Genomic DNA, 18,217 nt, shown 5'->3' with positions numbered 1-18,217 from the left:
ATAGTCTTTTGGGGGGGGAGCTCTTGAGCCCCTCGGCCGAACTAAGGAGGCGGGAACATTGAAGGGTTGTTGTGGCTTGCTCGACATTCCCCGCCAACAGTACGGAGTACATTCGAGGGAGTGAGTAGTGCATGCTACTTAAGTACCAGTGGACGCCGACAGCGACATCGCTGTGTTTCTAGACGCTACCCTGGAATTAGTACGTAATTTGAAGTTCCCGAGTTCCACAACCATGCCTGCCATAGTTGAGGCTGCTTCGCGCCTGCCAGTTTGACTCTTTCAATTCCCCCATTTCATTAAATTATCACCTCGTCCACCCCGATGAAGCTACCTTTTCTATAGCGCCGTCACACAAATCACTCCCCGGGGTCCACCCTCCCCCTTCTTTGCAACTACTTGGTACTGGGACACCACGCCCGAGCTTGCGTTCCGTCGACCTCGATAACGAACGATGGCTACTGGTAGACTGAGCTTCTTATATCCGCATTTGCTGCGGGCGGCGCGAACATCCGTCACGCCCAGCACGGTGGCAACAAGATGGGTGGCTACGACGAGATCCAAGAGTTCGTTTGCCGCTAGGCATGGAAAGGCTGTTGAGCCGACTTGGAACAAAACCCAGGAAGCAGAGGCGCAATCTTCGCGGTCAACCGAATCAAAAAATGATGGAGATCAAGCCCCGGCACAGGAGGAGACGAAAGCCACCGAGGCAACAAAAACAACAGATACCAAGCAACCACGCGCACAACCACGCGCCGCTGCGGACAAGAGAGCAAGCCCGGAGCTTGAGCAGTCTTCTTCAGTGCAAGCTGCGACGGCGTCAATGAGCTCGGCAGACTCCCCTACCAGTAAAACAGGGGACTCAGCCGCTACTACCAAAGTAGCTGACTCCAGCAACGCCGCAGAGGAACCGAGTCAATCAACCTCCGACGTCGATTCTCCTGCTGCTCCTTCGCTCGAGGCTGTTCTACACATGCCATCCCCCGACAAGGTTGAACACCCGCATATGGCGCCACCACCTTATGTACATCACTTTGATAGCTACTCTCTGGTGAAGCAGCTGGAGGAGGGCGGTTACTCACGCGAGCAAGCTGTCACTTCGATGAAGGCGATCCGGAAAATTCTTGGTCAGAACTTGGATGTAGCGCAGAAGAGTCTAGTCAGCAAGAGCGATGTTGAAAATGTACGTGTCCAAAGCAAAACGCATGCAGCGTGATGTGACTGACAAGGCTGACAGGAGACTTATCTCTTCCAAGCAGCCTGCTCAGAGCTGAGCACGGAAATCAAGAACAATCGCCGATTGCAAGAAGAAGAAATGAGACAACAACGGACGCATTTGCAGCACGAAGTCGATATTCTCACACAATCGCTTAACCAGGAGCTGCTGACTCTTAATGACGCCGTCCGTGGGCTATTCAATGACAGAAACATGGCTGTTCGAGAGGAACAGAAATCCGTCGAGAGTGCTGTGAGTCTGTCGGTGGGAGCCATACTTGATCATGTTAATAACCTCCAATCAGATCCAAAAAATCAATTACAAGATGAGTATTCTGCTCAGCAGCGATAGCAAGTCGGAAATTGAAGGCGTAAGATGGGTATTGATTCGACGTTCTGTTGTTGGCCTTGTCTTCTTGGCCATCCTCACCCTGGGAATGATTCGATATACGACATACCTGGCACAGCAGAAAAAGAAGGAATCAGAGAAGCGGAAGAGGGAACGTGAGAGGTTGAAGAGAGACGGGGGAAGAAATGACAACACTTCGGCGGCAGATGCAGCCATGATATTGTCTGCAAGCTAGAGAGACAGTTACACACACTTTCCTCTTGCCCTACGGGGGCAATGACCTTGGCGTTGGAGTCTTGATTTGGCGCACCGAGTGTTAAGATGCAATGGGAATATTTGGAAATACCCCAATAGACCGGGTGGATAAACCAGGGACGAAGAAACGTCCTTTCGACGCGACGTCGTGTATATATATTTACTTTGTCCGTTTCAAGTATAAATGAGGATTGGCTATGGACGTAAATGCAGCCCATCCGCTACTATCAATAAGTCGCACCGGCTGAACCACACACGCAATCTTTGGTAATATGGTCTAAAATACCACGTACGTAGTACACCTTCTAGATTTAAAAGAGCTGCGTCACCAACTTGACGCTTCATGATGTGGTTCACCAAGGCCCCGGGTGAACATGTACATACATCCAATCACCCCTAGGCATAAGGAATTACGTCACAACAAAATTTTTTTGCGAGTCTACACAACAAAGATTTAAAAAAAAGCTGCAAAAGCACAATACGCCTACCCTTCCCCGGTGCCGTATGCAAGCCACCCCAGCCCATCATGTATATCGACACAAGTAGTATGCGAGTCCGACATGAGCTTCTATTCTCGTACCGCGCACCTTCTTAAAACGGCCAAAACAACCTACTACCCCTTGCCCCGCTAGCATCCTGCGGCAAGATCCTCCCCGCCGCCGCCCGTCACGTGGTGGTGGTGGTGGTGGGGGGGGAATTCAACTCGTCCTCTGCAAGCCGCGTTTCGCGTCCCAACCTCGGCCGTTCAAACCGGCCCTCGACCACCAACCTCAAAAAGCACGTCGTCTGACCCATTGCGAAAATTCCAGTTTTTCCCACAAAAGACATGGCCACCGAGCCGGAGCCAGAGAAAACCGCGCAGCCGCAGAAAGAAGAAGGAGAAGAAGAACAAGAACAAGAAGAAGGAGCGGCCAAGCCGGGCCCCCGCGCCCTCCGCCTGCAAGAGATATACGCCGCCTCGCTGGCCCGCACGCTCGACAAGCTCTCGTACGACAACGTGGCACCCTGCTACCCGACGATTGCGCGGCGCGCGTCCCCCGTGCTGCGCCAGGTGCAGGCCCAGATGGTCGAGCGGCTGCGCGACAAGTGCGAGAGGGAGTTTGACGCCATCCTCGGCGCGAGACGCGTGGTGCGCAAGATGAACGAGCTCGAGGGGCTGGTTGCCGACGCGGAGGCGCGGAGAAAGCTGCACGGCGAGGAGGACCTCCCCACGCCGTAAGTTTGGATCTTCCCTTCTTCTTTTGTTTCTTCTTCTTTACTTTTGTTAACGAGGGGAAACTGGATAACAGGGCGCATTTGCTATCGCCCGAAGAGGTGCTGCGGGCGCATTTAGGTCCCCGGCTCGCGGAGCAGAGGGGCTTGCTCAATGCCAGGCTGCAGACGACACAGGCGCAGAATGGGCTGCTGGCGGACCATGTCAAGGCGCAGAGGGAGGAGATCGACGCCTTGCTGGGAAAGCTGGATGCCGCGGTGGAGGATGTGCGGTCTGCGAATGGCGTACTGGGCGGTGTTGTGGGCGAGCTGGCCGGGGAGGCGAGGGGAATCGATGCCGACATGGGCGACGCGTCTGTTTCATGAACTGGTGCATGCATCCATCGTGACAGGACTGCACTGGGCACAGGACGCTTTGGGACACGGAGGAGGGTTTTATTGGGCGCTTGGAGTTCACTGACTTTATAGATACCCAGGAATACAATACACGCGACGACTCTTGCGGAAATGGACAAGAGACATTTCAAGAACCAACATTTTGATCCTATCAAATGATTGCTATGTACAATAAAACATCGCCAACGCCAAGTCCCGATACCCAGATAGTGGCTGTACATTCATTTGGAATATACCCAGAATCAACAAGATGAACACGTACTGAAAAAACTCCGCCCAATGAAGTAGTACCAAACCTTCTTTGTATAATGCTCTTTCAATTGCTCCGTAAATGCATCAGATATATCGCCTGTCTTTGTAGTGATGAATCATCCTTCCAATGGGACCTGTTATGGCTTAATAATGAATTTCCTCCCATCTCTTTCGGAAGGGGGTTTTAACCGTGATCATGATGGCGTAAAAAAGAGAACTGCCCATATAGGTGGGACAAATCATGGCCAGGCTAAAGGGTCCAGATGGCAGTGCTTGGCATGCATTCGCCAAGAACGCCAGAATTCTCCGACCCGAGTCCATCGACGAACCTCATCTCATCCCATTGCTTCAAAAACCCAACGTCGAATTTTCAAAAGCATGAATCACGCCGTTCGAAATGGATATTCATGTAGAGTCCTCTCTTTCCAAGTGGCAAAAATCACAACCCGGCATACTGACAAACCCTTGACCTTTAAATCCTGGGGTTTTCGGTATGAATGACCTGCCAGGGTCCGAAAAAATCGATCTCGCCATATGTCGGAGGTAATACACGGACCATTTTACCGGTTCCCCAATCCACAAACCACTGTTTACCCTTGCTGATAATGTAGTTGGATTTTCGAGGACTCCTGAATAACAAGTTGCTATAGCATAGCTTAGCGTACAACAGATCGTGGGCGCTCGACCACTGATGTTCAGGGAACCACTTTCCCGTGTGCGGATCGATTGATGGGTTGGGATAAGAAGAGGTACTGATGCGACGGCTGAGAGGTTCGATTCTCGGGGGTGGGTTGGCAGATGCTTCCTGCAGCGGTTGCAGGGTTGGTGGTGGTCGGGTTGAAGACGGTGAGCCAACATTGGAATCCGTTTGTGTCGTCGTGTTGGACAATTCCGGGCCTTCCACAGATGTCTCATTGTTTCTGGATTGCTCGGTAGAAACCGCATAACCGGGGAGCGCCGGTGATTGGCCCTGATACCATCGAATCCGTTGAATGCGAGGAATCGACATGTCACGGGGAAAATCCCGGTCATCAATAGGGGCGGCAACGTCGATGGCCGCAAATAGGGCTTCAAGCCATTTTACAAACGTGGCTAACTCGATACATGACAGAAGAAACTGGTCAGTCTCTGCCCTGATACGGATAACATATCGACGTCTTTTGTCAAATGTTAGTGCTCAAACGTCTCGACGATAGGGGGCCAGAGGACGAACTCACTTTGTATAGTCGGCTGCGATGCCAGCATCGGCGTGTATGAGGCTATAGCTCTTCTCAAGCTTTGACTTTCTCACCCACGGAGGGTTGTCGGGGCATATAGTAGGACCATCTCGGCTCCGACCCCATCCCCAGTCCTTCTTAACGGTATACACATTTAGGGCAGTTCCGTTTAGGGTGACAAAGTTGGTGTGCCAGTGACGATCCTCAGCTCGTTTTGTGGTGTTTTCAATCTCATGCTTTTTGGAGAAGACTCCTTCGATATACAGTGAACTTTGGTAATTAGGAAGTGACTCGCTTCCTTCTTCGGCCTCGTTTGACTGGTCGAACACCGCTTGGCTCCCTTTCCTCCGGCCTGGCCCTGGATCCTCGCCCTCGTCTGAGTCATTGGGATTGGGCTCGTAGGCCGGCGGTTGGGAAAGTCGTCGTGGTGGAGCGACCATTACGCGGTTGTAATACAGATCCTCCTCCATGGAATAACGCCGCCGTAGAGGCGGCGTAGACGGCGCAGTCGGTTGTCCATCGTCACGGACCGAGACCTCGGAGGGGTCCATGGGAAAGGACCGGCTTATATGTACCGGGCTCGGTCAAGACCGAACGGTAACGTCTAGTACCAGGTGGTCCAAGATGACGCTGCTAGTGTCAGGGCGTGTGCGACACTGCGTCACCCTTCTGCTAACAGGAGTCTCCGTAGATGGAGCGAGGATGAAGTTTGATCATAGCGACCCGCTCCAAAACATGATGGGTCAAGTGAGAAAGTGGCGAGGACGGGAGACACTCGAGAGAAAACCACGTCTCGAGGGCACAAGCGTGGGGGGGGTTTGACGAGTGTCCAGGATGTGGTTGCAATGCGGCGGCTCTTTTGTTAGTGTCGATGTGGACGGAGCAGGTAGAGTTTTGGGTTTTCGGGTGGGAACCGCGATGGAGCAAGGACCCAAAAATACCAATGTATCAATAAGAGGAATGCCGGCGGTGGATAGCTTGCAGAGTTGTATTGAAGTTGTACTGACGAGAGGTGGGGATGGAGAAAAGGGCATGTAGGACCTCCAACGTCTTAGTGGCGAGAGGTTCTACGGACTTCCTGGCTGGGCTATGTACCTAGCCTATGTATCGGCGTGATGGTAGATGGATAATAAAGTACTCCGTAGCTCGAGTGTGAGTTACCGGGGGGGAGGGGTGTGAGAGAGAGCTCTGCGACCTACCCAGGTATGCAGGAAAGTTTTAGCCGTTGTAGGTGGCAGAGACGTGCGTAGTACTCCGTACAATGCTTGGGGATGCCCGGGTGGTAAAACCACATAACGCGACAGGACACGGCCGGGAATGTCTGAGAAGTACTCGAGGATAGCTGTTTCGAATGATGATGGACCGCGAAGATTACTGTAACAGGCGGCGACGACGACGCGCCGATTTCGGGTGGAGCACAAAGCCGGGGAAATGAGCGGCTTTGAGCCTCAAGGGCGCCAGAGAAGACAACGGGCGTGGCGTACGTCAGCAAGTCAGGTCTGGGCACAAGCAGGATACTGCGGATGTCCCGGGCTGCCAGCTTCACGACTGAGACCCGTCGACGTGAGACGACCCTCGGTAGGGAGTATTGGGGTGTGAAGGGCGGGTACAGTATCCCAGTAGTTGCGATGGTGACTGCCACGTTGTGAATCGAACGAGATATATTGTGGAAAGTTGAAGATGCAGATTGTACGGAGCTGAGAGTTGTCTGGGGCCAGCAAAAAGGTCAGGACAAAATAACTAGGCTAATATTAGATCTTGCTCCTGCAGATGCCCACGCCCTATGTACATACCTATGAAGCTAGGAAAGCTGCAGGACTATAATAAGGCCGCGGTCCCAGAATTGGACCGGCTCAACCGGTTGGCGTCTCCAGGCAGAAGGCGAAATGTTTGGTGGAAGGGAAATACTAGCTGGTGGCCAAGGCCAGATGCAGCGACGTAGCATAAGCCGGCTCGACCAGAAGGGAAGTGCAACTCAACCCTCAAACAAATGGTCGCGATGCGCAGTACTTTTGGAAGGCGCGGCTTTGTTCCAGAAAGAGCGACTGGCGGAAAACCAGCCAGTCGAAGCCTCGCTACAGTCGGACATGCACGACCCAACGACTTTGCTGGGTGCCCGCCAGCCAACGGCCCACCAACGGCCAACCAACATCACCCACACAACCTTGAAACCTCAGCACCAGGACGCGCCACAGATCTGCGACTGCCCGCAGGGAATCGCTTCCGGCCGGTGCGTGAGACCGGCTGGGAATGTGCTACCACAGGATGTGACCAGCGCACGGCCAGGGCACGACTCAGCCCGGGCCGCTCTGCACAACATGGCAACGGGTTCATTTCTCGCATCGCCCACTCTATCAAATCCATTGCAACCGCTTGACTCAGGACAACAGACGGCCAAATTTACATGACAGCGCCTGCTCGCCGTCGACTGAGGCTTGACTGAGACTCCAAAACAACTGGACCGGGGCGTCGCAATACAAGGCTAGGTCCACCCCCAACCCCGAGCATTCCCTGTCCTTCACCAGGCTGGGCTTCAGTATGTACGCAGTCAGAAAAAAGTTCCATGGACCAGCCAGGCTCCAGAGCCAAAACCTTGTCCCATTGTGCGATGCCCCGGCCGCCGGCGCTGGCGACTACTGCTGCTGCAAATCAGAGCAAGCCCAATGTCGAGGGCTAGCAGGCTTCGCCGAAAGGCCTCCCGATCCCGGGGGCAACTCAGGCTGGCGATACGCTAAACCGGGGCTGGTAGGTGCCACGCAAGGGCCATGGAGCGACAAACAGAGCAACATAGAGAGAGAGAGAGAGAGGGTGGGTGGGGGGAGAATGTTGGCCAGAAGGCGTCTCCGACGCAGGCAGATCGAGGCTTTGCTCAGTCGCTGCGATGGAGGTTCCCACCCCAGTGCGTTATGGTGTACAAATGCTCCGTACTGGGAGAGCTTTGAATCCAGGGTTGCGTCTAGACGTCACATCGGTGGAGATTTTTAATGCCTACCTAGGTATGCTTTGCCGGACACCCGTTGGGAGCGAGAAACCGAGAAAATAAGAGTTCAGGGCAGAAGCACTATTCCACCCAAGATCCAACTCGCAGCTATTGCTGCTATTGGCGACGGTGGGAAGCATAGTCGAAATATAACACGATTTCGCCGCCATGCGCCGACAACGGAATCAGCCAGACAGAAAATGAGTGCAGGATTTGCCAACGATCGATTGAGATAATCGCTTCCCTGGCTGAAGTTTCATTCATGACCGGTTGTCTTCTTTGCTCCGAATCGCATTGGCCGAGATACTGAAGGGCGATACCCATATCAGGATCGGCGTCATCAAACACAGACTTGGTCGTTCCAATGCTCGATATTGTGGAATATGCCTGGACCTGAGAATCAGAAGCAGTGACGCAGTCGTACTTCGTTTCGACAATGGCTGTTGAACCGTGGCACACCTGCACTGGTAAAGGACGAAAATCCTTCTCTCAGAAGATAGGTCACGCTGGCCAAGCAAACACAAAGGTCCTCGACGCTACCTTGCCCAACTTTGACCTGTCCAGAAACCCAGCAGGTTGTCGAAAAGAGATCAGATTGGACGGAAGGAGGAAATTCTGAGCAAATCTGGCCCTCCAATAAGATACGTGTGGAGTGATGCGCGCACCCCTCGGCCCAAAACACCGGAACTTTTGATCATGCCCTTGGCACCTTTGAGGTGCCATTGCGTTAATGCTCTCAAGTCGATTACGGCGTTCCAGCAAATGACCTTTTGCCTCTGCCCTCTGCAACACTAGGGTATCCATCGAGCACTGATTGTTACGGCGACTATCTCACTTCTTGCTTCTTATTTCTCAGTCAGTCCTCGAGTCGTTACTCCATCCGTGTTTGCGTAGCCCCAGGCTATGTCTAGTTCTGGAAGCAGGTTCCATATTAGCCATCATGGTCGCTTCGTGCGGATTTACCGCGGTCTTGCGACGACACATTTGCAACCCTCATATCAGTCGGAGTGAGCCATTCAGAGCATCGTCATTGCGGGACAGATCTGCATTGGGGAGAGACGTCGCACTCTGCCCTACATAAGATGCACAAAACTCTCTATTGGATTTGCGCTGAACAAGTTCCGGGTCCAAGTCGTCTCCATCTTAGCCGTTATTGCTGCGTGACAACGAAGTACAACTCTTCAGCCTGGCCTGGCTGTGCTCGGCTTTGGCTTCAACGTCATGCATGTTCTTTGAAACGTTCCACCTGACTAGCTAAAGAGGAAGAATAAGGTTTTAGACATCGTTCCGGTCATTATGGCAACGGGATGGTGCACACGAATGCAATGCCATGGAGCTCAAAGATTCAATTCACTCCATTGCCCAAAGCTTCGTCAGTGTTCATCCTCGGTCGAACGCCCCATTCGCATTGTCACATGTACAATGCCTTTATATTTTGTTACGACTCGAATCTTTTCTCGGCTTGCCCATGTAGCATTCCTATCGGATCGCCGGCATTTTGTGAAACATGCCGCGGGCAGTCGTCCTCAACAGCCCGTGTCGTTCGATTGCTGGGATGACTCGCACGGTTGGCCGAAGTACATACATACGCCATGGGAAAGCTCGTCTCTTTGCGGAGTCAATTTCGGACGGTAGCTCCATAGAATCCTATTTTCAAAACTGCAACATAGTATATGCACGACTATGTACGAGTATTGTACATGCTGCATCTCTGGCCTCTTGAGCCAACCAACACCAAAATTGATGCCAAGCAGACGACAAAGCCGCCACATATCCGCGATTGATCGGCACATCCCGCCAACCCGATTGCAGCTTATATCGCGCTGATATAGGCAGGGAGCCGTTCATCCTGTCCCTGTGCCACGCACATGGCATCCTGTACGTATCTCAAGCACCTTTGCTCAGTGCCTGGTCTGGTCTCCGGTCTTGCGATTCTGTGCTTTACGTTCCGATGGCACGCACAGACAGCCACCGCTCATCAGTGTCATCACAACCACCCTCACACCCCTTTGACCCGTTCCCCTCCACCCTCCCTGGTTGCTTCATAAATGCCGATCTACTGTGTATCTGGCCTGCAATGTCTGGAGCACCGACTCGGCAAGTACAATGTTTAATTATTACAGCAGCTGGGGGCGGCGAAATACATGCGCTCGACCCATGTAATTACATGCACCAGAGCACTGGATCGCACGGCAATACTGGCTCATGTACATCAAGGGTTTACGAATTATTACGAGGCGCGAATAAGGCCGCCGCACCCTTTCCAAACGCCTCTGCCGAATTACCAAACATGCTATGCTCGTGGCCCGCTTGTCTACAACGCTCAAAAGTGGCAAACCATCGTTTCCTGACAGTACGTGGCTCAACTCTCGAGCTCCCGGTATCCTAGGTCACCGTGTTCGCATACATACATATGTATGTACGGAGTATTGTATGTGCAAAGGATCAAGCAGGGAGCACAAGACTGGGACCCTCCACTTCATGCTGGTTTCGTGGGCTCCGGCTCCCCTGCTCCTGCTCCTGCGCGCTTTTCACACATGAGCGCCAGCCAGTAGGTGCAACGAGTCGCAGTCACTCTGTTTACTGGTGAAGCAGATCCCTACCCGTGTTTGCATGGCCGGAGTACGAAACCCACTTGGCTGATGAGGCACAAGACAGACGCAGCCTGCGAGACATGTATGTGATCAGCATCCATGTTGTGACATGAATTACAGCGGCCGCCTACCCATAACATCAAAGACGTCGTCATCGATTTACCTTTTTTGCAACCCGACGAGAAGGATCGGGTGTTTTTCCATTGCCCGGCAAAATTATGGCCTTTTCCGGACCATCGGCATTACAAGTGGTGTGTTGCTTGGTTACATGCACTTGGAGATGGCTCAACGGATATCATGGGCATTGGGTCTTGTGCAAAGTTCCTACTAAACGAAGGGACGCAGGCAGCCGTGCAGGGAATGACGGCCCTTGCTGCCCTGTATTGCAATTGCAATGAATGTGATCCAACCCATCTCACCCATCGCTGGAGAAGGAATACGATTCTGCATGACCTTTGGTCTTTCCAGCAACTGTTCCACAGGGCCGCTCCGAGGGATACGGAGTACGGAGTACTTCAAGGCCCTCACCCTCTGAGTTTAGCCGCGATGTGGGGAGAGACGGCAAGGCAGCACCAGCCAGGGCTGAAGCTGAAAAGCTGAAGATTTAGACACGTTATGCTTCAAGTTCTGTCGTGGAAGGGCCTACAGACAAACGCGGCGGACTGCCCGGCTTCCACCGAGTTCCGAGGAGGGAGCAAAATGGCCAATGACCACAGAACCAATGTTCAAATGTGCTCTGCTCCACTCCTTCCAGAACTCGTGCAGAAGCGGTCAATATTTTATTGAAATCCGAAGAGAGAGTCTGATAAACATATGTTACACTCGGAGCGCGCGTTTGCCTGGGAATAACATACATACATACAACATACAATGCCGACGCCACCCGCTCATGAGACTGTACCCGCTCGCCCTGCTGCAGCTCAAAGGGGCAAGTAAGCCTTTGGTCACGGAAAACAGTGCCTGTTTCTTAACCCCATCGTCAAGGGGTTGCTGCTGCAGGACCCCCTCGGGTTTGGTGTTGTGCAGCCAGCGAGGAACCATTGCGCAAGCAAAACGCACGGCTCTTCTTTGCCTGTCGATTAATAATAAGACGGCATGCCGGGTCGTATTATTCCAAGAGGAGCTGTCAGCTTTCCATTCTTGCATAGCCCCGTGGTCAGGTTGAGAATCCTAGCTTTCATGTAATGCATACATACATTCATTAACTACTCCCTGTGTTGCAGCCTCTTAAAGCCTTCCTGGGCATATAGTTGGTCCTGATTCATGCCATGTTCATGCCATGCCACATCCCGTCGTTTAACGTACAACGGACATCTCTCCGTTTCTCTAATAAGACGTCACACACACCCAGCACCGGGATATGTATGTTTGTATATGCACACCACGGCATGTAGCCAAAAAAAAGAAGCTAATTGCCAGACGACCATGTAGGTGTATGTAAATTCGTAGACCCGTCACGGCAGCCAAGTCTGCCGAGTAACCAGCTGAATTCGCCCTTTGTGGCAGACACACAAAGCACAGCGTATAAAGAAAAATTATTAAAAAAAAAAAAAAACAAGGGCCCGCGGACGCGACAAAAAACGTCCACCCAGCTCCGCACGAGACAAAAGATCCCATCCCTTCTCGGAACGTTCCTTCTTGGCACAGGCCCAGAACACGCACAGCACCGTCTTGAACGTTGCGGCGCCTTCAAAAGATCCTGCTGGAGCTCCGCGTGGTCGTGTCCGGTTTGTTTGGGCTTATGTATTCCCCCCTCTTGGCTGTGACTGTGACTGTGATGTCTCCGTCTGCCTCGCATCGCCGCTGCACTTCCTTTCCCGTCAACGTTGTTCTGTTTCCGGGTGTCATTGGCCATCTGGAACTGCTGCTCGTGTATGTATAGTCGTGGGCGTGAGCGACCCTGCGTCCATGGACGGCGCGATAATATTCGACACGTACCTGGTCAATGTTGGAATTCTCCCACGTTTTCGGATTCCTTCACCCAGGACCATCGTACACCCCCCCTTGCACAAACACAGGTCGCACCAGCAGAGCAAACACGGTGTGTATGACTATGTCCATTGTTAATATTGTACAGCGATTATTTCGGCTGCTCCCGCTATGCTATTCCACCAAAGAAAGCCAAGAACTTTTGTCCAGTCCGTCATCTTGTCGATTCCACCCTCGTCACCCAAACAGTCATGAGAACCTACACGTCCTTCCTGATACCGCCTTGTCCTCCCCATCTTTCGCCAATCTTTTCCTCACCATGTCATGTCGAAAATTTGTACATTGGTCTTCCCTAATCTTCTCCTGTGACCCAAGACCATCATCTTTGATCCGATGATCCATCACACACTATTAAACTTTTAAAAAAGGCTCCAGCTGCAAATAATGCATTTGGCAGCATAGACTTTCATCTTGCTGAAGGTGGTTCCGTTTTCCGTCTCCATCGTAATCCTCCAACAACCATACTACCAGATATGCTGATTCGGCAGCGCAATGCAGTCAGAAAAAAAACAATAGGGAATAATGAAAAGAAATAGGTAATCCCGGATGTAACTTCAACCCATATGCGCCGGCGCTGGTCCCCAAATTTGGATCCAGTTCCAACTCAATAAACACCATCACCTCCGCGCCACTTCTGTATCCACATCCCAGCTCTGTTAACAAGAGCGTCCGACATTATCCGTCACTTTTTTTCCATAGCAAAATCTTATCATAGGGATTAGACTAGACTTCACCCGGCATTACATTGCCATGAGTGAAGCGAAGCTTGCCCTGTCGACACTCAAATCCTTCTGGCAGTTGAGTCATCTCTCAGTCCAAGTGTAAATAGGCGGCCATTATTTAAGAGGAGCTGGCCTGGGCACCACCTCGGCCACGTGCAGCACCTCCACGGCCACGGTTCTGGCCGGAGAAGTTACCACGAGAGCTGCCCTGTGTATTGCGGTTGCCATCGAAACCTCCACGTCCACGGCCACCAGGAGCATTACCTCGACCGGAACCGTAGTTGTTACCACCGTAGGCTGTAGTCTTGGGACGACGGGGCTCAACAACGATGTTCTCACCGTTGACAACGTGGGGATTAGCAGAAACTGCGGCATGGTAGCCCTCGAAGGTCTTGTACTCTACAAAGGCACAGTTCTATAATCCAAAGAGTCAACATTTGCCCTCTGATTTCAATGTAGTCATATGTAAACGTACCTTTTGACGGTTGATGTCAAAGTATAACAGCTCACCGTGGGTAGCCAAAGCATTGCGCAGGTCTGCTTCCTGAACCTTCTCGGTCACGTACTTGACGTAGCCAAGGGTGCCCTCCTTCTCAGCGGCGTTCCCAGAGATGGACTGAGGGCGGTTCTGGCGCTTAGAGTCGGCACCAGCAGTCTGCCAGCCAGACGACTCCTTAGCCGGAACCTCGGTGGCAGGAGCGGCGGCAGCAGGGGCTGCTGGCTGGGCTGAGGCGGCGGGAACGGCGGCGGGAACAGTGGCGGGAGCAGGAGCGGGAGCGGGAGCGGGAGCAGCAGCAGCAGGAGCAGGAGCTCTACTCTGGCTCTGTGCAGGGGGAGTAGCAGTCTTGGGAAGAGGTACGACAGGTCGGGGTCCGGCGGCGGCAGCAGCTCGGCTGGCCCAGGTCATCGGCTTGGGAGGCATGGCGGGTTCGGGGACAGGCTCCTTTTTAGCCACAGGTGTTGGGCTGGGCTCCTTAGGCCTCTCAGCCTCGGGGGTGAGGTTCTCAGAGACTTCCTGGGCAGGGACGGCTGGCTCAACCTTGGGTTCGGAAGCCTTGGGGGTCTCAATGGCATCTTCACCATTGACAGGGGTATCGACCTGGGCGGAAGCAGCCTGTTGAAGCTTCTCGTCAACAGCATCAGCATCAAACTTGCTGGAGTCCTCCGTGATAATCTCCGCCACGGGCTCCGGCTCCGGCTCCGGCACAGGTTCCGGTTCAGTCACAGCAACAGCCGGAGCGGCGGTCTCCTCTTCGATAACCGCAGGGGCGTCGGTAGGCTCGGCGGCCGCTTCCTCATCCTCATCCCCATCGATAATGTATCTCCAGATGTCATTGAGGACAAAATACCCAGAAGGTTGTTGTGCAAGGACGAAGGTCTGAACAAACTTCTTGGGCTCGCCATTCTTATTGGAGGTCTCGCCAATGACCTGGATGACAATATTATCAAAGGAAGCCTGAGAGTCGACATTGGTGACACAGACTTTGCAGTCCTGGAAGTCAAGAGCCTTAATACGCTCCTGGATGGCCTGTTAAGTGACAGAATGGTTAGTTCGCGACGGGGTAAAGCGGGCAGGGCAAACGGGAATCCCTACATGTCGTCCAACAGAGACGTTGGCCACTTCAGTCTCGCGACCGTAAACAAACTGCGATCGTTTGCTGTAAAAGAGCTGCAAGGAATGATTCGGTTAGTCGTAATGTATCAAGCTGACGACGGCAAAGTTGGTTCATGACATACGTGAAGCTTCTCTGGCGACTTGCTTAGAGTTGTGTAGTACTGCTCAACAAAATACCAGCCGACTTCATCTTTTGAAAGAGTGGCGCTGTTGTTGTTCGTCTCGGCGCCAGCAGCAGGATCAGCAGCCTTGTACTGCTCCTGCTGCGCGAAGTTACCGTTAGTAGCCATGGTCGCCCTCTTCTGGATGATCCGGCAAGATATAGGTGTGGGCGTGGTAGGGCCGCAATTAAGGCACAAAGGTGGTAGATCGCGTGCGCGCGTGGGTATCGATGCGGAAAGGTCGCAAGGAGAGGACGATCGGGTTTAATGCCCCTAATGATGACTCGTGATGGAGGTGCCTATCAACGAGGTATCGCAAAGTGACAATGGCAAGAGACCCTGGTAGACAGCTGATGACAAAGGTTGCTGAGGCGGGTGGCGGGAGGAGACGGGCACGGAAGGGTATCGCGGTGATGGGAAGAGTAGAGCAGCAAGTTAAAACTTTGCAAAGAAGAGAAGAAAACCTGTACAGGTAGTTCGAGGGAGGGTGGGGGAGAAGGGAGAAGGAGGGTGAGATGAGGTGGTGATGCAAATGGCAACTGCGTTGAGTTGAGGTGCAGTGAAGTGAAGTGAAAGGAATTGGGAAAAAAACACAATAAGGTGGTCATCGTCAAAATGGCATGTGGTCCGTGCGTGGCTTGCGATGGTCGGAAGTGTAGACGGCCCACTTAGAGCGGAGGGTTTTTGAGGCGTCGGGTTAGGGTTAGGTTATTGTGTGTTGGTGGTTTTGCTGATGTTCCATTTATGTTTCCTGTTTACGTATATTAGCCCAAGAATAAAATTCTTGTATTGGGTGAACTGGTAAGCAACAGCCTGCGAGCATTTATGAACAGAGGCTGAATAGCGGCAGAACGACACCATCAGGGTGCAAGACTTTCGAACAAGGGGAGAAAAAACTGATAGTTGCACGACAAATCACCAGACCTAACCGAATGTACTAATAAAAAGTAAAATTTCACTGGTACCTAAGCATTAGACCGCAAATGATAATTTCGTTGCTGGCTTGTTACCGTTCGTAATGCCATGGGGTACAGGGTAATTATCATGCCTACTTGAAAGTTGTGTGAAGCGGCGCGAAGCAATCTCGTCAACCCTTTGGAATAAACGGTATTCACATGAATTTATTTAGTCCTTCAGCCCGGGGGAATTTGTTCCACAGAAGAGAGTTATCCTCGGCAGTGTTTGTGCCACAGCAGCCGTGGGCGGTTTGCAAGGAGCCAAATACAAGGGCCGGATGCCCCCATTGTTGCACACATCGTGTAAACAATATCCTTTGTCCAGAAATAGATCCGCGAAACATGAAAAGGGTCAAGGAAAAAAATTAACCGACACCCGAACCAAGGGTTTCCAAGAAGTTTCGGCCACGGCGGGCAAAAAAAAAAAAAAAAAAATCTATATTTGAACCTCATCATGACATGGAAAGTGAAACAATGAACTGGCCGTTCGTTGCTCAGTGTGATAAAGAGAAATAATAACAGCCTATACGAGGGGAGGCCCCTCCACCTTTGTCAGTGCAGCCAACAAGCATGCGATACTAAGTAATAGGAATTGGTACAACAAACACCAAACACATCTACTCAGTTACCAAAGTTGACACCCCGACGAAAACTCCAAGCGCCTGAAGCAATACTCTTAGTCCATACCCAATACTGAATGTATTTATACCCTCTCAAATACCCAAGGAACCATGCTAACCAGCGTATTGCATGGCCATAGACTCTTCCGCCCTTGACCTGGTGCTCCTTCGATCCCATCTCCGTATACAAGGGAGCCAACAGCACGTAATCAAAGCCAAGAACAACCCAGCTCCCATACCGATAAACAGCCCTCTCATCAGCTGATTGCCAACGGAGCCAGCCAAGCCGGATAAAATGTCATTAGAGTCATCGCCTGAAGATGGAGGTCTGGACGAGGACGCTGGCGGAGACGATATATCTGCGAGCGCCAAGGTACCGTTGAAACCGAGCGCAGGCATAGGAAAGACGATAGCTGTGTGATGGACTCTGTATTTCTTTCGCAGAGGGTAAGTCTCATCCTCACAAGCAGGGGCGAAGAAGGCGACGACTGTATCGACCGCACCAGTGGATGTCCCATATATCGCAAGTTGAATAGAATATTGCCAAGGGTCATGGAAGGTTTCGACTTCACAATAAGCCCAAGGCGTTCTGGCTTGAGGAACCAAGTCATAAAGGGCAAACGATTTCGGTAATTCCACGCAAACAAGGCTGATGCTGCCTGGTTCATGGACATGTGTTGCATACCGAGGGTACTGGATCCGGGGTGCCATCAGCCCAAGCGGTATTGCAACATGTCCACGTACATTCGACTATTCTGCGCCGATACAGATGCTTGTTGGATCCCGTGCAAATGATGGACTGCACAGGTTCGAGCCATTGGTATTGGTCGGTTTTCCTTGGGTTGTTCACGTTATGGTCCCGGCGTGAGTCAGAGCGGCTGAAGAGAGTAGTGATAGTGTCGATCCGTAGATGGCCTAGTTACGGGCATGGTGTGGCCGAGTGGTGTCTCCAAGAGAGGAATATAACTCTACAGTGTAGTTCGAATGGGAATGGGAATTGATGGGATGACGCTGACATGATGCCTTGTGTTGATGTTGCATCCTCTGCCGGTCATGGGTCTTTATGGGATGCCGGCGGTGTTTTTCGTTGCATCCTTGTCATCGACATCAACAGCCGACATGTAGTGCTGAGATAAAGCTCTCCGAAATGCCGATTCTAATTTCTTACCCGTGCCCGGAATCCTAGTCTGGGATCCCTTGATGCAGGATTTTGCCATGCTGGTGACTTGCTTGTTGAAGCTGTCCAGTCAAACAAAGGAGCTCTGTTTCAAATGCAACGTACAAAGATTTCAAACAGTGAAGCAGAAGAGTCAATGGCCATGGAAACTGGCGGCTCACGCTCCGTGACAATAAATGGCGAGCATGAGAACCTCGCCATGCGAATAATGGCACTGGGGCTCCTAGTTGAAGGTGCAGTACTGGGACCTCCCTGCCCCGAGTCCCGAGTCTCGCTTGCGGGGTGTTCAGGCGTCCTGCTGTCTGGCTCCCACAGGGGCACTCACTCCCGCCCATACCCCCAAAACCGACCACTCACACGCCAGTATTTCCGTACCGCAGCACATTGACCCTCGAAATTTTACAATCTTATCAGCAGCTATGATATCGCAACTTTTTTTTTAACCGCCCACCATCCACCGCCTCGCACGACACAGTGACAGCGCCTCCGCGTCGTCAAACTCGCCAATTC

General features: G+C 52.2%; 5 protein-coding genes across 5 annotated transcripts; 3 read left to right on the top strand and 2 right to left on the bottom strand.

The window, feature by feature from the left end:
• Nucleotides 1-451: 451 nt before the first annotated feature.
• Nucleotides 452-1,796, top strand: MAA_06044 (MOZ protein represents a chromatin-associated acetyltransferase; the record flags this gene model as incomplete). The annotated part of the gene is made up of 3 exons (XM_007824042.1): nucleotides 452-1,180; nucleotides 1,235-1,465; nucleotides 1,518-1,796. The coding sequence occupies 3 exons, from the start codon at nucleotides 452-454 to the stop codon at nucleotides 1,794-1,796; spliced, it is 1,239 nt and encodes a 412-aa protein (XP_007822233.1).
• Nucleotides 1,797-2,642: 846 nt separating this feature from the next.
• Nucleotides 2,643-3,394, top strand: MAA_06045 (Nnf1; the record flags this gene model as incomplete). Its single annotated transcript, XM_007824043.1, has 2 exons — nucleotides 2,643-3,031; nucleotides 3,106-3,394. 2 exons carry the CDS (start codon nucleotides 2,643-2,645, stop codon nucleotides 3,392-3,394), a joined length of 678 nt encoding a protein of 225 aa, XP_007822234.1.
• Nucleotides 3,395-4,148: 754 nt separating this feature from the next.
• On the bottom strand, nucleotides 4,149-5,444 carry MAA_06046 (PH domain-containing protein; the record flags this gene model as incomplete). The annotated part of the gene is made up of 2 exons (XM_007824044.1): nucleotides 4,149-4,833; nucleotides 4,894-5,444. The coding sequence occupies 2 exons, from the start codon at nucleotides 5,442-5,444 to the stop codon at nucleotides 4,149-4,151; spliced, it is 1,236 nt and encodes a 411-aa protein (XP_007822235.1).
• Nucleotides 5,445-6,892: 1,448 nt separating this feature from the next.
• Nucleotides 6,893-7,270, top strand: MAA_10800 (uncharacterized protein; the record flags this gene model as incomplete). Its single annotated transcript, XM_011412719.1, has 1 exon — nucleotides 6,893-7,270. One exon carries the CDS (start codon nucleotides 6,893-6,895, stop codon nucleotides 7,268-7,270), a length of 378 nt encoding a protein of 125 aa, XP_011411021.1.
• A 6,026-nt stretch (nucleotides 7,271-13,296) lies between these two features.
• MAA_06047 (NTF2 and RRM domain-containing protein) lies at nucleotides 13,297-15,083 on the bottom strand (the record flags this gene model as incomplete). The annotated part of the gene is made up of 4 exons (XM_007824045.2): nucleotides 13,297-13,593; nucleotides 13,654-14,706; nucleotides 14,773-14,847; nucleotides 14,916-15,083. 4 exons carry the CDS (start codon nucleotides 15,081-15,083, stop codon nucleotides 13,297-13,299), a joined length of 1,593 nt encoding a protein of 530 aa, XP_007822236.2.
• Between the last annotated feature and the right edge of the window lie 3,134 nt (nucleotides 15,084-18,217).

The sequence above is a fragment of the Metarhizium robertsii genome (genome assembly GCF_000187425.2).
Source record: "Metarhizium robertsii ARSEF 23 chromosome Unknown MAA_Scf_2, whole genome shotgun sequence".
Taxonomy (NCBI): Eukaryota; Fungi; Ascomycota; class Sordariomycetes; order Hypocreales; family Clavicipitaceae; genus Metarhizium; species Metarhizium robertsii.
This window is presented reverse-complemented; position numbering and strand designations above follow the sequence as displayed.